General features: G+C 34.5%; 1 protein-coding gene across 1 annotated transcript; it reads right to left on the bottom strand.

Moving 5' to 3' along the window:
* Nucleotides 1–5796: 5796 nt before the first annotated feature.
* On the bottom strand, nt 5797–8485 carry LOC114278503 (uncharacterized). The gene is made up of 2 exons (XM_082891872.1): nt 8347–8485; nt 5797–6405 (listed from the first exon to the last, which is right to left on the bottom strand). The coding sequence occupies exon 2, from the start codon at nt 6379–6381 to the stop codon at nt 5998–6000; it is 384 nt and encodes a 127-aa protein (XP_082747998.1). The 5' UTR covers nt 6382–6405; nt 8347–8485; the 3' UTR covers nt 5797–5997.
* Nucleotides 8486–18214: the final 9729 nt, after the last annotated feature.

The following is an 18214-nucleotide window of genomic DNA, read 5'->3' as shown; positions in this document are numbered from 1 at the left end:
ATTTTTTTTTTTATCTTCAAAAAATCACTAGCTTTAATCAGTCTTGATGGTGAAATCTCTCTCTCAAGCATGAAAATGCAGTAACAAAGAGTGCACAATCTCAGGAAGCTCTTACCAACTTAAAAACAGTTTTTAGGGGTTGAGTTGCAAGCTCTTACCAACTTAAAAACAGTTTTTAGGGGTTTAGTTGCAAGGTCAAAATATTGATGCTTTGTATTACTAAAAGCAGTATCAATATTCGTGTTTAAGGAATTACAAAAAAGACTCAGACCCTTTTTGGAAGCAACCCCCACGACCCCCTCTGCTTTTCATTGGTCAAAAAAAAAATTTTTTTTTTTTTCTCCTCCCCCAATCACCAACCCCCACGTGTGTGTGGGGGTGGTGGGGATGGGAATCTGAGGGGGTCTGTATCGCCACTGAAGGAATTATATGCTTTGTATTACTAAAAGCAGTATCAATATTCGTGTTTGAGGAATTATATCCTACTGCTAAAATATAGATTCTCTTCTCACGTTTGTGAAATTACATCCCATTTCTTAAGGTTTTCAATTACTTTCTCCGTCCCAAAATAATAGTCTCTTTTGGAGAATCCAACTTTTTTTAGTAGTACAATTATTGTATTTTAAAAATATTAATTTTTCAAATTTACCCTTTGATAGTACATTTTTTAGAGAATATCAATTGTCATAATTGTATCTTTTGTGTTGTTAATGAATTTAAAAGAAGGGCAAAATAGGAAATTCATATTATTTTAGTCCTTAATTTTTAAAAATTGACTAATATTTTGAGACAATGAAAATGTTATAAGGAACTAATATTTTGAGACGGAAGAATTACATGACAAATGGTCTCCTTCATTAATTAATTGGAGAATATTGTGGTAGTGTAGAGAAATAGATTTGGTGGCGGTGAATGAAAATAAAAGTAGTATGATAATTTTATTTTGGCATTAGAAGGTATTTGGATAATTTTATTTTTTTGTTGGTTAGTTGCTGAATTATTTTGACTAGGGAGTATTTGTAATTTCCGTGAGAGAATATGTATTCTTGATAAATTTCATGAGGTGTATTGATAATTTACCCTTAAAAAATTTAAATGTATTTGTTTTTAAATAGTTCAAATAAATCAAACCAAATAATCAACTATATAAAGAAATTCCCCCCCCCCCCCCCCCAAAAAAAAAAAAAAAAAAAAAAAAACTATGTAAAGAAATTTAACCATACATATTGGGAAGGGAACTCCAAATAATTCCTCAGTACAAGTAAAAGCCCTATATTTTACGAGTCAATCTCGTTTCATATATGAGCTAGTTTGAATTTCTTGAATCGTTTTTCATGGATTAACATCTCAAGGTTCTTTAATGGGCATAAACAAATCAGCTTGGTAGCAACCACCAAATTAATAAAACAAGGTGTGTGGGTGAAAATCTGACCACACTGCAATCTTAGTATCCAGCTGAAGAGCACCGGCAGAATAGATGGCACCTGACTAACCTGCAACAGAAAGAGAAGACTCCGGTGGTGGTTCGCCACCCGGGAGTACTCCGAAGATCAAGTCAATATATCTCTCAAAGATAAATCAAGTGCTAAACTCACAAGCTTGAGTACCAAAAGCATACCTTAGACCCATGGGGATGCCTCTCTTTTATAGCCAACATAAATCTAGTTCCAATAGAAGCCTAACTTCTATGGACTCGGGATTACTGCTAATCTTGGACTCCCAGTAAGATTAGGATAAACTCTCTAAGAGTCTTATCTTAACACAAACTGAAGTCTTCTCTTATTCTAGGACTCTTGCCCCTCATCTGCTTATCTCGGATTCCGATATCTTCGGAAGTAACCTCGGCCTATCCGAGATGACCTCTGCATAACAACCAAGACATGTGGCACCTCGGCTGACACATCGGCGTCACCTTGGCCACGTATTGGTATTCAGAAAATATATCCCCACACAAGGTTTAGCTCTAACTTATCTACAAACAAGGTAAGTAAGTTCATTACTGATTCATTTTGAACTAAAAAGACCTAATGGAGTAATTATAAAATGCTACAAGATAGCTAAAAACATTAGCCAAACCAATCTTATATTCACTAAAAGTCCAAATAAAAATAAATAACTACATTGACAAATAAATAAATTGGGATACTTTTTCATAAATCCCTTTTTATTTACTTACGTTTCATTTAGTCCGCATTATTTTTTTATATTCCAATAAATCTTATGAGTAACATAATTATCAAAATACCCCTAATAATATTCGCATTTACAGTGTGAATGTTCCTTGATGTAAATATTCATATCATTGATGTGAATGTTCACACCATCAATATGAATGCTAACATGTCAATGTGAATGTTCACATTACTAAATTGCTAACCGTTCAAAAAATATTTATAAGGGTAGAAATGTCCATAAAATACTTTAAATATGAGAATTATGATTTGGTAGATTAAATGTTTAAATAATAGGACTTATTAGAATATAAGAATATCTTATGAACTAATTGGGATACAAACATTTGAAAAAGGATTTTCAAATAAATCTCCCCAAATAAATCCGCAATAGGAAAGAAATAATTAATATTGACTTTGGCAAACACTTACTATTTGAGCTCTTATTTGAGAATGTACAAAAAATGGTCAATTGAACTAAGTAAGTTGATTAAACATAATCACACACATGGAGATTAATAAATTATTAAAATTAAGAATAATTTATAGAAAAGAAGAAGAAGAAGAAGAAGAAGAAGATATTCGTATTTATTTTAGGGGAAAAAAAATTTGACAATAAAAATGTGTAAAAAAAATAAAATTATAAGCTCTCATTTACAAGAATTATTCAAAAATCAAAAAATGTGTAAAATTAATAGTAATATTCAAAATTATAAATAAAAAAAATTCAATAAATATTTACATAAATTGGATTCATTCTTATGATTAAAAAAATGTAAAGAAAAATTTGGAAATATTTTTAGAAAATTGGAGAATTTTGTTATAGTGATAATTGTTGAAACCGGAGAGAACAATTTGAGAGATAGCCAAACCCCGGTGCAAAAGTATAGAGCTTGCAAAACCCTACTCTGTCTCATCTCTCTCTCTCTCTCTCTCTCTCTCTTATATATACGTATACACTTCTATGTGTATGCATAGTGTGTAAGCATTTCATTTGTGATCTCTGTATGTTTAATTTTTGTGTGCATCTTTGTTGGTTCTGCAAGAATTTTATTGTATTGATTGTGTTATAAGAGTATTTGATCTTTGAATTCACTATCGTTATGGTTGAAATTGAATGATGTTATTCATAGTTGTTGAAGATTTGAAGTTCACAAACAGTTGTTTGGTGTTTGAAATTTGTTGGGTATGCTATGGAGGACCAAAATTCTGTAATTAAATCTCATTTCAAAGCAACCTACAAAATGGATTGTGCACTGGATTTCAATAACCATTTCAAAATGTAAAAGCCTTGATGGGTCTAAAGGGTTATTCTGGCTTCTAATGCTTGATTTGGTTCAGTGGAATGAGTTGCAATGGAATGGAATGAAATAGAATGGAATGACTATTCCCTTCAAAATTGGTTTCACCTATCCCTTTTTACACAAGCACAAAGTTGACTTGATCAATCTTAGTCGGCTGAGTGAGAGACAAAATTGGTTTCACTTATCCCATTTTACACAAGTTCATTGGCCAAGAGTATCACGTACACATATCAAAGTAGTGTTTCCCAACTACTAAACAATTTTCCACTATGATATCCAACAATGATGCAGAAGCCAAATCTAACAATGATATATCCATGTGACAATGCTCAAACAAAGAATCAATAGGGGATCGCCATTATGTGGTAAACTGTCAAATAGCTTGGGTTGAAAGTTGCAATAATTAAAAAGAAAAAGAAAAAAGGTCATAGAAAGTAATCTCACTAGGAGAGCAATGTGATTTGAAGGAAACAAAGAAAAAAAATGCACATTGATGGCGAAATGATCAAATATAACCTAAAAGGATCTTCAATACCATACAAGTTTTTGACAAGAAGGCCAATATTAATTAATGGTATTACCCAAGTAGGGCTAATCTCTCTATTAACATGATACTTTTTACCAAAAAAAAAGAAAACGAATTGACATGATGATATGGGGGCTATGCAAATTTGTGTCAAGGAAAATGAAAAGTACATGATGTTCGGCATAAAAGAATTCCCAAAGAAGAGAGACAGAAATGACTCCCTACATGAAAGGAAAGCACAAATCATGAAAGCGTTCTGGTCCTAAACATGAACAATATCTTAGGCAAGTGGAATCCAAAGCTAAGGCATAGTGTCACAATGAGAGTTTCTATCATTAGAATTCCATAACTAACGTGTGGTGACACAAGGAGATTTTCTAGCACCAAAGCATCACCCATTTGCAATTGATTAGCATTTAGACTCATAACCTAAACATTCTCACCTACACGAGTAATGCAAAGGAATCCTAAGCTCTGAATAAATTACATATTTTTTTTATTTATCACATTAGAGTATATAAAGAATGTTTTCTCCAGTCGATAAGATAAGCCATCTCCTACCATCATCAACCCTTCGTTGTTGGTGATATTGTAATTAATGATTTTCTATATACTAAAAAGAAGAAGAAACCATTCAGTAAGAATGCCTATTGCTTACCAAGAGATAGATCACACACCTTCCTTACTTGGAATGAAATACAAGGAATTCCTCTCAAAGCTCTGACTGAAATGAAACTAGGATGAAACAGAAAGAATTCTTCTCAAAGCCCCAAGAGAAATGAAAATGGGCTCCATATACTGAGCTTCTCACTATACCTTCGAAAGAATTCATCCACGGCAATGTGACTGTTTCTCTAATTCCAGGCAAACTAATAAACAATAGAGTACACTGCCAGCATATTCAGGGAAACAGAAAGCCAAGATGAAAATTTTCTATAGAAGCCTGATTAATCCCACCAACAAGAGAGAGAGAGAGAGAGAGATTCTTTTGATTAATCTTCTTGTCAAATGGCAACTACCATCGAAGTGAGTTTGTTATCCCAGAAAAGGAGGGGGGGGGGGGGGGGGGGGGGGGGGGGAGAAGAAAGATTTAAGTGTATTTTTGTCTAAAAGAAAATGATAAAAACTGATAAATGAGAGAATAGGAGAACATGGTAAGAGGCTAAGTAAAAGCTTTCTTACACCACTGTACTTCCATAATCTTATCTCCATTTCCAACAGTCAAACTATCATAAGAGGCAAAAGCCTTGCTCTTGAAGGGCCTTCATGAGCATCTGACTTTGAATCCCATGCACCAATACCCATATATGCTACATATCACCTTAAACTACAGGGTTCATCCGAAAATCTATATCCTCCAGTACAGGCTATATTCATAAAAGCAACATCTACACAGAACATAATCCAAAATCCACAAGGTAATACAAATTTAATCACATTTATTGGTTGTTATAACATCCCCAAAATGAATTTATGGCTTTCCAACACAAATTTTTTGGTGCATACACAGTTTACAGGATCCTGATTGCTCTAGGAAACATATTGCTAATTGAAAGAATCATTATTTCATCAAGATGAAGTGGTGAGACCATTGTTGTCAAATCGTGAATCGAATCATGAATTGCTTTGCGAAAATAGAGAATCGTGAATCATAAGATTCACTTTATTTTAGCATTATATATAATTTTTTATATGCATATACATATAAAAATAAACATATTGTGTTTAAAATTAAATAAATATCAATATAACCAACTTCGATATTTCTGATGCCATCGCTTCATGCTTTAAGACATGTTGAAATTAAAAACTAATATTAATCAAATAAGATCAAATAGTATACTCTGATTCTAGTGTACATCTAAGAAATAGAAAACAACACTTCTCATATTGAAAGACCAAAACTACAATGGAGGATTACAAAATCCATGATCTCCATTAAGCTCGAAAAATATCGAATGAAGCAACTTTACTCAAAAGAGTATGTGGTGTATGATCAGAAACAACAAGAACAATCGAAAGGACACAGTGGGGTACCTCCAGCGTCTGCATTCGCAATCCCCAACTCCTCTTCGGTGTAAACGGTGAGTCCATCATTGGTTCTCTTCCTCGGCCGTGAAGGTCGGTCAACAAACACACTCTCTTCAGAATCTTTCTTCACCTTCTTCTTCTTCTTTTCCTTCAACTTATCTCGCTTAGCAGCCTCATTTTCCTTCCTTTTCTCAGGCTTTTCTCGTTCAGGTTTCTTCCTCTTCTTCCTAGCAAATATCTCATCAATCTCGTTACTGGGTTTTTTCGTGGTGGAAGAGATTTTTCTCTCCTCTACAACTAGTTCCTCTGGCTTAGGTGTGGTTGGCTTGGAAGAACTTTTTTTGAGCATTGTACTGACTTGAACAAAAAAATTCTACAAACCCAATTGTTTTATTTTGCAATTAGAGGGAGATATACAATTGAATCCTTCCTTGTTCTTGTATTGAGCGAGCAATCAACATAAACAAACAATTCAAGAAAGAAAAAAATTTGCTACAATCATTCTAATTGCCATGAGATTCACGTTAAAATTTAGAAAACAAACATAAACAATGGTAAATCATAACCTAATCAGGAAGAACAAAAAGAAAAGAAAACGTTTTTGAAAATAAAAAACACTTTCGAAATCAGAAGATTATTTTTGTGATATGATTTGAGGCTAAAATTTCGAAATCACAAAATCACTTTCGAAATCAACATCTAAGTCCATTCATCTGAGCAGTTAGCTAATATGTTCACCAAATCCATTGGTCCAACCTTGTTGCAGTCATCCATTATCAATATGGGTTTAGTGAATATCTTTGAATCAGCTTGGGGGGTGACCATTGGTTCAATAGTAAAACCTTAGCCTAATAACCTTGAGGTTATGAGTTCAAGTCACTGGGCAACCACTTTGTGCATTATGCCAAAGGTTCGGTGTGTTCCCAATCTTGTCCCTCCCAAACACACATTAATTTGTACTAATTATGCGTTGTTTTTTTTACCTAGGGGGGGAGTGTTGGAATATGAGAATAATTTAGGATCCCGTAATTTTTGTGTTACAAAATATTAGTTGATAGTTTAGGGGTAGAATGTGTAATAAACCCTTTAAATTAAGATATCAATTTAATATGTAAGGGAAATTGCTTTGCTATGCTAGTATTTCAAATAAATTAAACTCATTAACTAGTTTAGATGTGTCTCAGTAGCACACCCACTCAGGAGGGTGGAGTCTTCCTAAATTTGCCAAGCATCATTGAAAAGTGAAGATTGTGAAATTCACAACCTTTTTAAGTTGTACTCACTGTCCTAACCTACTTTCTCCCATTTCTTCTCAATGCTTGGAATTTGTGTTGCATTGCATTCAGTGTCACTACTATATTGAATCATTCTAAAGGGAGCGATATTAAAGCAAAACAAAATCATACAGACAACATTATTGAGTCCAAGATTGAGCATTGTGAATACAATTATGTTATTAATACAAAAATCGATTACATAGAATATAAAAATACATATGTAATACGTATAAACAAGGTTTAATAGAATTTATTAGCAAAATTTTTTTTAAAAATCTTATTTATCGATATAAATTTCGTGTCAGATTGGAACCAATTTATGTTTTTACCAGATTATATTGACTCCCAAGCCTTTTAGTGTATGATACTATATTATTTGTTTATTTTTTATTTTCGGCAAATTTACAATGGCAAATTGTATTTTATCTAAATCCTGATTAATAAGCCTATTCCTCTACTTTCTGGCAATTTTGGTCTGATTCTAACAGGAGAAAAATGCACAAAAGGAACCAAATTTTAAACAGATGTGTTCACTAGCAAGATGCTTCTTTATCTAAACAAGACTCCCTTTTTCCCTCATTTTCCTATCAAGTCACATTTCTTTATCTTTTAAGAAATATTTTTGTATTTAATTTAACAGAGTATGATACTTAAGCCTGTTAATGTCATGGTTTTACTATTTGATTTGCAGCTGCTCTTTAACATTTCTTGTGGAAAATGCTAATCAGTTTTCCAATCAGCTTAAGAAGTTCCATGGGCCATACAATACAATACTCTCTAGCATTGGATCACAATCGAGTGAAAATTCAACGTAACAGTGATAGTATATTGTCACTATCACATGATATTACTAATTAATAATAAAATTATAAAGTGATAATTTGCAATTGCCACTCACCAACATAATATATTATCCATCAATAGTAAACGAATGTAGAAATTGTGTGAACATCAACAAAAGAGACAAAACCAGAAGAAGCAGAAAAAAAAAAAAAAAAGTAGCAGAGAGAGCTTTCAGTAAAGAACAGAAGTATTACCTAATTTTTTTGCAAGAAGAAAATACTCCTCGAAGTTTGTATGGAAAGAAAATGTGAAACCAAATCGGGGCAACAAAAATAAACAGCACAAGTTGCAGAAAACCCCTACAATCTTCAACCGTTACTTTTAGCGATTTGCAAAGAACTCCAACCAAAACCCTAACAGACTGGAATCGATGGGACCTGCATTTTGTAGAAAATGATTGAAGATTAGTGAAATCGACAGAGAAAATCATAGATGAGAGTCGACGATCTCCTGAGATTCAATTATCCTCTTTTCCATCTCAATCGATAAAATCGCAATAAGCAACCTGAGAGAGAGAGAGAGAGAGAGAGAGAGAGAGAGAGAGAGATTCAAACCGCTTGAGTTCTTCAAACGATCATGGCGAGCGAGAAAGCGACGAAGAGAGCAATGTCCAGAGTGAAAGGGGAGCTAGGTACCTATTAAAAAAAAAACAACAAAAAAAAGGGGAGCTAGGTCATGGGTTTAACGAAAATAAATTAAGCTAGGAACACAAAGAAAAAGAGGTAGGCTCTGTTTGGTGGGATTTTTGAAATTTAATTTCACTCCTTAGTTTGAGACTATTGTTTGGTTATAGTTTTAGAAAATTAATTTCACACCTAATTTTCAAAATATTAACTTTTCAATGTCATATATCATATCACTCAATTCAAACTCTTTTTAAAATTCATAATCAAACCAATTTTTCACACTCAAATCATAATTTCATAACTCACAAACTTAAAATACAACTCTATTCTTAAATCATAATTCTAAAACTCTACCAAACGCAACCGTAGTTTTGTTAACATGTATAGAAGGCCGTGTTTGTTTGAACACACTAGACAAGTTGGATGTATAATTTCTCAACTATTGAAAATTATGTATTTTATGTTTATTTTTTTATGGAATTAGATGTTTAGAAAAGATTATTCTATTAAATTCAAAGTTTGATTGAAATATTATGAATAAGGATAAATGCTCAATAAATTATTTTATTTTTTAATTGTTTTTTAAGTAATAGAAATACTAAATTTGTCTTTAATATTTGGGTAAATTACACTTACATCCCTTGAGGTTTGAGTTTAATACATATCACCCCATGACATTTGGAAAATTACACTAACTCCTTCTGTCATTGTAATTATTTAGACGAAATGAATATATTGAACTCATTTACTCTATCTTTTTTTACTTTGCTTTACTTTCTATTTTTTTTCCCCTTTCCTTTACTTTTTTTTTTTAATATAATTTCTTCTGTTTTTCTACTAGGAGATGTTACTTTTTATATAAGCAGGGGGATTTGTGAAATGAAACTATTAACTACAAGGGTGGGAATGTAATTTCTAAAATGTCAAGGGGTGGGTAGTAATTGGACCAAACCTCAAGGGGTGTCAATGTAATTTACCCTTAATATATATATATATTGCTAGATTAAATGAAAATTTATTTTATTTTATTTTTTAAAAATTAAATAAATATATATTTTTTTAAATTAAATAACTAAAAAATAATAAACATTTATGTTATTTTTAAAATAAAATTTTAAATAAATTTATTTTAAAAAATAATAAATATTAAATAATGAAATTAAATAAAAAATGAATAAAATTAAATAATGAAATTAAATAAAATATCAACAAAAATTTAAAATAAACCATCTATAAAAATTTATTATAAAAAATAAATAAATAAACATCAAACATCAATAAAAATTAAATAAATTTATTTTATTTTATTTTATTTTATTTTTTAATAGATATTAGATAATAATAATAATTGTAGGAGTAGATATATTTACATTTTTAATTGCTCTGTTTTTTATTTATTTTTTATTTTTTATGTACCTTGGATCTGTAAGAAATAGTTTTGGAAAGAAACAAAAAAATTTCTCATCGTTAGTCTAATTTTTAGGTGGGACCCATGAGCCAAAGTTGGTAAGTCTAAGTGGTAACACGTTCTATGCCACGTTGTGATTCACATAATATATTTGGTTACTCCAAACCGTTATCGGGTGATTGGAAAATTGAAACCAAAATGAACTCCATGGAAATGGTATTTTGGTGAAATTTCCATTAAGATTTGAGTTAAAACTTGTCCCACATTGGTTTGGTGGACAAACTTTTGTGGGTTTATAAAGCTTGGGTTTGCAATTTGGAGAGGGCCCCAAGGGGTACCAAAGTTTTGTGGAAGGGTGAGGTTATGGGCAAAATGGGCTAGACCCATTGGACCTAAAATAAACACACACGTGCGCCGCTATCCGTCCGACTGGGCTGGGCTGGGGCGCAAATGCGTGGTGTGAGGTTAGGTTGGGCTTGTCCGGCCCAATACTTATCTTTTTCGGCCAAAAACTTTTTGAATTTTATTTTTCTAAAATTAAATTCTTACTATTTTTTGGAATTTGAATTTCTAAATTAATTCCAAATAATGTCCAGATTATTCCTTCACCCAAACAAGTCCATATTTGTCCAATTAAACCGAACACATTCAATATATGTTCAAATTTAAACCCAACAAGTTCCTTACCTATTCATTCAAACCGAACAGGTATTATACCTGTTCAAATAGGTTGCACCTGTTTAATTCAAACTGTCATGGCCCACTCCCCGTATCTAAGGGTTAAGCATCGTGATGACTAGTAACTGAAGTTACCTCCGGCCAATTCTTAAACAAATTACTAAACGCGAGCGGAAAAAATATTTTAGTGAGGGTACCAAAATAATCATTGGAGCTTCTATTTAATTAAATTATCAGAGCTATACTATGTCTACAAAGTGCTTTGTGCCTACTCCACGCGCTGACCCTGACATGTCACCGAAAAGTGGTAAACAACTATAAGCACGTAGCAGAGTGATAAATATTATACTAAGAGCATAAGGGCATAAAATTCACTATGGATAATTATGGGGCTAAACAGAGCTTGATATTAAAATAGAGAATATATAATACGAAAATCATCTGACATATAATACAGAAATCATATAAACAGAATAATGATAACCATGGTACAGAACAGAACAAATGTGTGGACTCAAGAGATAGCTCATACGAACTCTAGAGGTGACTCCCACAATAGTATAGCACTTAGCTCCGTACAACACTTTGCTCCACACCAGCATAGGATTCAAGAGGTGGCTCGTACGAACTCTAGAGGTAGCTCCCATGATAGTATAGCACTTAGCTTTGTATAGCACTTTGCTCCATACCAGATATCAGAGTGTTAGTGGATCCATGACAGATAGAGGGTTACAAAGTGACTAATCAGAGGGCCAATGGTTATTTAAGTTCCCCAAGGCATGGGACCTCTATGGCGGTACTTACAAAAAAAAATTGCTTATGAAATCACTGTCAAATAAATAATAAAATTAAAACATACATATCCTTGGGTTTCATTTTAAACAAATAGAGTTCAGAAATTAATTCACGTAATTGAAATATCAATATAATTTATAAAATACAAGTTACGTAAAATAAATTATGGTAACTCAAAACATACATAAAGTATATTATGAGAACTCAAGATATAATATAACTCACCTTAATATTAATTTCAACTTTTACCTTTCACTCACTATGACCCACTAAATATTCCAAACTAAACTCAAAAGTTTTATTTACATAAAAATATAAAAAAGTAGAGAGAGAGTTTGGGGAAAGATAATGAGGCTGTTAATGATAGACACCTATATATAAAGAGGGAAGAAGGCGTGGCTAGCAAGCGACTTAGGGGCCACGCATCGTAGTTATACTGAAAATGTTATATTTCAATGTATTTTTATAGCGATCCCGGTTATCCCTTTTCTGTCCTGTTGTTTTCCGGACGCAGTTCCGTGGGGTTGGTAGTTGTACTTATCGTGTTGTCAACCTTTAAACTCTTTTGCTTGAGTTTTAGAACGAGTTGGGCTTGGTTGTTTCAGGTTGGTAGAGCTTTAGCTCCAATTATTGTTGCCCAGTTTTTGAGCGGTCCGCTCGAGCGGGTCTTCTTGCGCTCGAGCGGGGTTTTCACAGTTTCAGTATTTCGTACCTCTGCAAAACTTCTACAGATGTATTTTCTACGCTCGAGTTGATTTCTTGTGCTCGAGCGGGTCGCGCTCGAGCGGGATTGTTAGCGCTCGAGCGGGTTGTACTTTTTGGTGTAAGTTCTGGGAGGGAGAAATCTACGCTCGAGCGGACTGGTTTTCGCACTCGAGCGGATGTACTTTATCCTTGTGTCTCGACGCTCGGGCAGGCCTTATTGCGCTCGAGCGTACCTAGATTTTTATTCTTGACGCTCGAGCGTTGTGTTCTCCGCTCGAGCGGGAGAGTCGTAAATCAGTTGGCAGCAAGGCTATTTTAAATCACTTTTTACATCTCCTTTCTCTCTCTTATTTTTCCAAAATCGATTTTTGAGAGCTCCTCACTCTAAAACCTAACTTCTCTCTAGGGTTTGATCTAGTAAGAGTGTTTTCCTCACCTTGAGCCTTTGTAAGAAGTGTGTTGATCATTGAAGGCTACATTTTGATCCGAGAAATTTGGTGTTTGGAGCACTTCCGAGTTTAGCTCTTCTTCTCCTTGGGTTCTACATTTGAGGTAGGGATTTCTGTGTTCTTTTTCAATACTTCGTCTATAGATAGACATGTGGTAGTTTTGTATTGCATGAAAAACCATACCTATGTTGGGTTTGTTTGAAAATCATGAGGGAACCTAGAGTTGGTTGATTAAAAGAAATGGATTTATCGTCTTTGGTTGTTCATTGGACTATTTGTGGCATAAGATAGCATGTTGTTATTGAAATATAGAAAAGCCCTAATTTATATATGTCATGATAAATTAAAAGAGGGGTTTTGTTCTTTGGGCAAATACTCGTGTATTTTGGGTCTCAAATGAGGTCTTTGTTGTTTATTGTTGATGATTGAACCTTCTTGGTCGATGTTGAGATAGAGGGAGAAAAACCCTAACTTAATAATTATGACTTAATTTGCATAATTAATTTGGAAGGTTATGAAAGGAATGGAATTGATTTTGGGGAAACGAGAAATGTGTTTTTGGAATAAGTGGTGGAACATGTTGATTTGGAAAACTATGAAAGTTGATTTTGAAAGTGAAGAATGAAACTTTAACTCTATGTGAGTCATAGAAAATAAATATGGGAACTGGATTGTTGTATCATGCATGTCGAGTGCATATATTTGGGGGAATTAATTTGTAGCTACCATGCTCGGGTTGTTGATGGGTTTGAGATCTCATGATAATTGAGTCTTTAATAGATGTATTAAATATTTGTATCTAGAGGTTTTGTCCTTGGTCATCGGTGGAGGATGACACGGTTGAGTTGAATGGTCGTGTATGCATTATACCATTATTGATTGAACATCGTATGTGATGAAGTGTTGAGATACATTATATATGTATACTTGCTCGGGAGGAGGTAGTTATGTGTTCATATACTTTAACACATTACTTGTATCTTGATGGTTTGTGTATATGTGTTATACATGTTGATTATGCCCTGTTGTGTTGGGTTGGTGGTGTTATACCGAGCGCTAAGAATCAGAGGTACCGTGACCTTCCAGCTAGCACCTGGAGAACTGACTGCGCTGAGAATATAAGGCACCATACCCTTCCAACTAGCGCCTGGTAAACTGGCATGTTGTTGTGAGAGGTGTATCTTTGGCTTACTACGCGCATAGCTAGTAGAGCAAAGTTTTGTTGTTGATGTTTCAGTGCGTCTAGGAATATCATGGATTGGGTTGATTACAGTTTTGGAGGGCCGAGTTGCCTCATGGTTTTATCTTATGCATGTTGGTGAGTTATTATCTCCCTTTTTATAACGGTGCATGTATAGATTTGATTGTATCGGGAGGAAGCCAAAATGTCATCATTGTCTTTTGGAATGTGTGAAGAAGAACGGATTTTTTTCTAAGAAAACATATATTTTGAAAAGGCATATCTGTGTATGTTTGGAAAATGAAAGAGAGTGGTGGGCTTAGTGAAATTATTTCCTAAGGTATTGTTAATGTTATGAAAGATTGGGAACGGGGATTAATGAAAAGAAAAGGAAAGATGAATCGCCTATGGCGTTAATTGAAATGGTTGTTTTCAAGAAAAGTACAAAATTATGTATATTTTGTGTAAACTGTCACATTACTATTCTAGTATGAGATTGAGCATTCATGATCATAACTATCTGTATGTTGTTATTGTTGAGGGTCATGTTGAGATCCCTACTGGACTATATGTTCATTCCACGTTGTTGAATATTTTTCAGGTGTTTAGCTTAATGTGCTGCAAGATTTGGATCTTTTGATTTGCTAGCCACGGGGCCTCTCTTATATGGGCGGAATGCCATATGTGTAAAAGGGTTGCACCCTTCTTCTTGATTTGTTGTTAATGATGTAAGCCCAAGGGCAATTTATTTAATATGCTCATGTTGTATTTAATTAACATTCGAAAGAGAGAGTTGTTGTTCACTCCTTTTAGTTGAACATATGAGTTTATTTCCGCATGTTATCTCTGAAATTGAATTAAGTTAATGAACTTTGTAATGACTTCGAGTAATAAAAAGTGGGGCGTGACAATTTTGGTCTAGGAAAAATATAATAAAAATATCATAATACTCAAAAAATAATATTGAATAATGTGAGACCATGAAATATCCTCTCACAAGGATGTAGTAGAGATTCAACGAAGAGATGAACTTTGTCCCTCTGTCTACAAAGATGAGCATGATCGGCGCCACCTAACCGGGGTTGCTGGCCGGAGGCCCTCCGATGGTGAAGTCAGTCACTTGATAAACTGAATCAAAAGCTAGAAAGAATAGAGTCCTTGGTGTGAAGTGTAGGGGAGAGAGTACATACCCTTTCTTCTGGGATGCCCCCCCTTTATATAGATGGGGAGGTGTCATATTTGTTTGGGTTGGACCCAGTGTAAGCCTTGTTTGGGTTAGCCCCAATAAGTTGATATATATTTATTTTCTGGCTCCCACAATTGCCCTAAAACTTTCATTGTCTGCGGTAGAAGGAATGAGAGTTTTTCTTGCCGAGTTACGTTGTTCAAATAGCTGTTAGGTTTTTTGATAAAGAACACTCTAGATAAATGAACAAAATGTATGAATGAATGATTGCATGTATGTTTGAATGTATGTATAAATGCACACATGTCTTGAATGTATGTATAAATGTACGTATGTCTTGAATATATGTATAAATATACATATGTCTATCATAGGATGAAATTATATCACATGAGTTCCAAACAAATCATAATGATGGGCCACGGTATTATTACCCTCGGGCGAGGGTGTAGGCCTACGGTGTTATTACCCCCGGGCGAGGGTGTAGGCCTGCAGTATTATTACCCCCGGGGGAGAGTGTAGGCCTTTCCTGATGGCGCTCCACGCCGAGTGCGAAGATTACGTTGTACTCGGAGACTTATGCTAATTTTAAGTGGAGATCAAGTGCTAATATTGCAAGAATTTTGAATAATGCATCCTGTGTCATGATGGCCTGTACCGAATGAGGCAGACGTATTAATCACAAATAATATTGCTCCGCTTGTAAGGAATTGCCAAGTAGATATTGGGCTAACTATTTAATTGCCGAGTAAAATTTGGGCCAATTAGCATTGCTCGGTTTGCATTTAGTCCAATGTAGAATGAAGATTGGACTTGCCTCATTGCCCTATGTTACAGGGAAGATTCGGCTTTGTTAAAATGACGGCACGCAAGAATATGTGAATTGCCGACAGCCACATGCGAACTGCCGATTGCCAAGTGCTAACGGCCGACTACCAAGTGTGCAATGTATTGCCTCAAAACTAGCGCTTGCTTGGAGCGGTGTGAAAATGAGCGGGAGTTTGTAACTCAAAAAAATTTCGTTGTAATGTTTGTACCAAGTTGGCTGAGTATATCAGAGGTGCCGAGATATTAGTGTCGAGCAATTTGTTATGAGTTGGCTCGAACGTCGGATATAAATATAAAGCTCCCGAATTAGCCATGTTGGGTTGCCATACAGCCTTGGTGGGTTGCCGAACAACCTTTGCGGAAAAACCTGTGAGTGAACCCAACTGTCTAGAAAATCGAGGGACTTGAGTGGTGTGCCGAGTAACTAGTGTCAAAACATCGATGTCCAGCTTCGTGGTGTGTTGACATCCCTTCAACGTTCAATTTGCTAAAAACTTGGTTGGCAATTGTTGCCGATTTATTGAAGTTGAGTTTCTTGTCCAACGCACAACGTATATTTGCCCCATTGCTTTTGAATAAGATTTGTTATTCGGAAGGAATAAAATTGGCTTGGGCCAAAATTACCGAGTAGGCCGATAACAATTTGAAACGGATTCCGTGCCCCTGTGCGGTGCCGTGGCAATATCGAAATGGAGCTAAGACAAAGTAGGGTGCTTGGGGATAGGCAAAGTGAGAGCCATTGCGCTCAATTCTTTGAATAAAATCTATATTTTTTTTTGGGAGTTTAATTTGCAAATTTTGACCGTACGGATGGGCTCAAAATGCATCAAATAGCTGGAAAAGACTATTGGATCGTGTGATTGGAGTCCAGATGGCTTAGATTTCACTAAAATAGAATGAATGGTTCAGAACAACCAATTGCAATGTAACTGCGAAGTACATGATGATTTCCCATATGCTTGCCAGTTCTTCTTCTTCGACAAAACATTGGATTTTCTGGGCAAATTTGGATGGGTCTGTACGGCTTCGTTTTAGCACCGATTTTGACACGGTTTGTTGCGTTGGATTCGTCTCGATGAGTACTTCACATTGGGATGATCAAAACTTGATTTCGACAACTTTGAAAATTTTAGTTTTTTCTAAAAATTTGGTTTGTTTCGCAAAGACTAGGGAACTTCAGTTACCTCTTGGCTCTTCCGATTAGTGGGTTTAGACTCCTTGATTGACACGAATCCACTGGTATATTTAGATGTTGATTTTGGCGAGCCGAGATGCTAGTTCTATGCCGAGATAGTATCGTTGGGCAATCTTATACTTCTGAGAAATCATGAGATTTTTGCCGAAGAGGAAGATAAATTAACAATTGTAGTTGTTCCAAGAATGTCCAATGTTGTGTTGATGTATGTGTGGCCAAGTAGGCTTGTCGAGTGAGCAATGTTAGCCGAATACTATTGCCAAAGTCGAATAATGTTGCCAAAGCCAAGATAATATGCAGCTTGTTAATATGCAATTGATAAGAGGCCGAATGATACGCCGAATTGCAGAGTTGATAAGTAATGCAGTATGATGTTTTGCCAAATATTGTATAATCCAGAGTTGATAAGCAATATTGAAGCCGAATAATGGTTCCGAAGCCGAGTCGATAACATGATATGCTGAATAAGTTGCGAATTGAATGGATCTATAATTGCAAATATGTCGAATAAGTTACTGAAGAAGCCAAAAAAGTTGTCGAAGCCGAGTTGATAACATGTAGAGTAGCTATGGAGCTTTAGTCGGCCATGAGAGATGGTAAGTACTGAACTGAGAAAAACAAAAGCAAGTAATAGGCCAACATATTAGCCAAACAATATGAGCCGTATAGATGGCCTCAGTGTGACTTCATTTTTTATTCTTATATTATTATTATATTTATATATATATATATATATATATATATATTTTTGGCATTAACATGAGCCGTATAGATTGGCTCGTACTCTCGCAATTTATGGAGTAAAAAATGTTATTTTACTTATGATAACAACTCATGGCCTTTATTTATGTCAATTTAGTCTAGAGAGAGAAAAAGTGAAGACTAACTGTTGTAGCATAGGTACACGTGTATACATGTTAAGATTCAACTTCAAGATAAGTTTGAGAAACAAAGAATAAATAAATAAATATATAGATCATGCACGAATTTGGCCGATAAACCCCGTTAGTAA

This window comes from Camellia sinensis, chromosome 10 (assembly GCF_055761805.1).
Source record: "Camellia sinensis isolate YWXY chromosome 10, ASM5576180v1, whole genome shotgun sequence".
NCBI classification, from domain to species: Eukaryota; Viridiplantae; Streptophyta; class Magnoliopsida; order Ericales; family Theaceae; genus Camellia; species Camellia sinensis.
The sequence above is the reverse complement of the archived record's forward strand: the minus strand, read 5'-3'. Positions and strand labels throughout refer to the sequence as shown.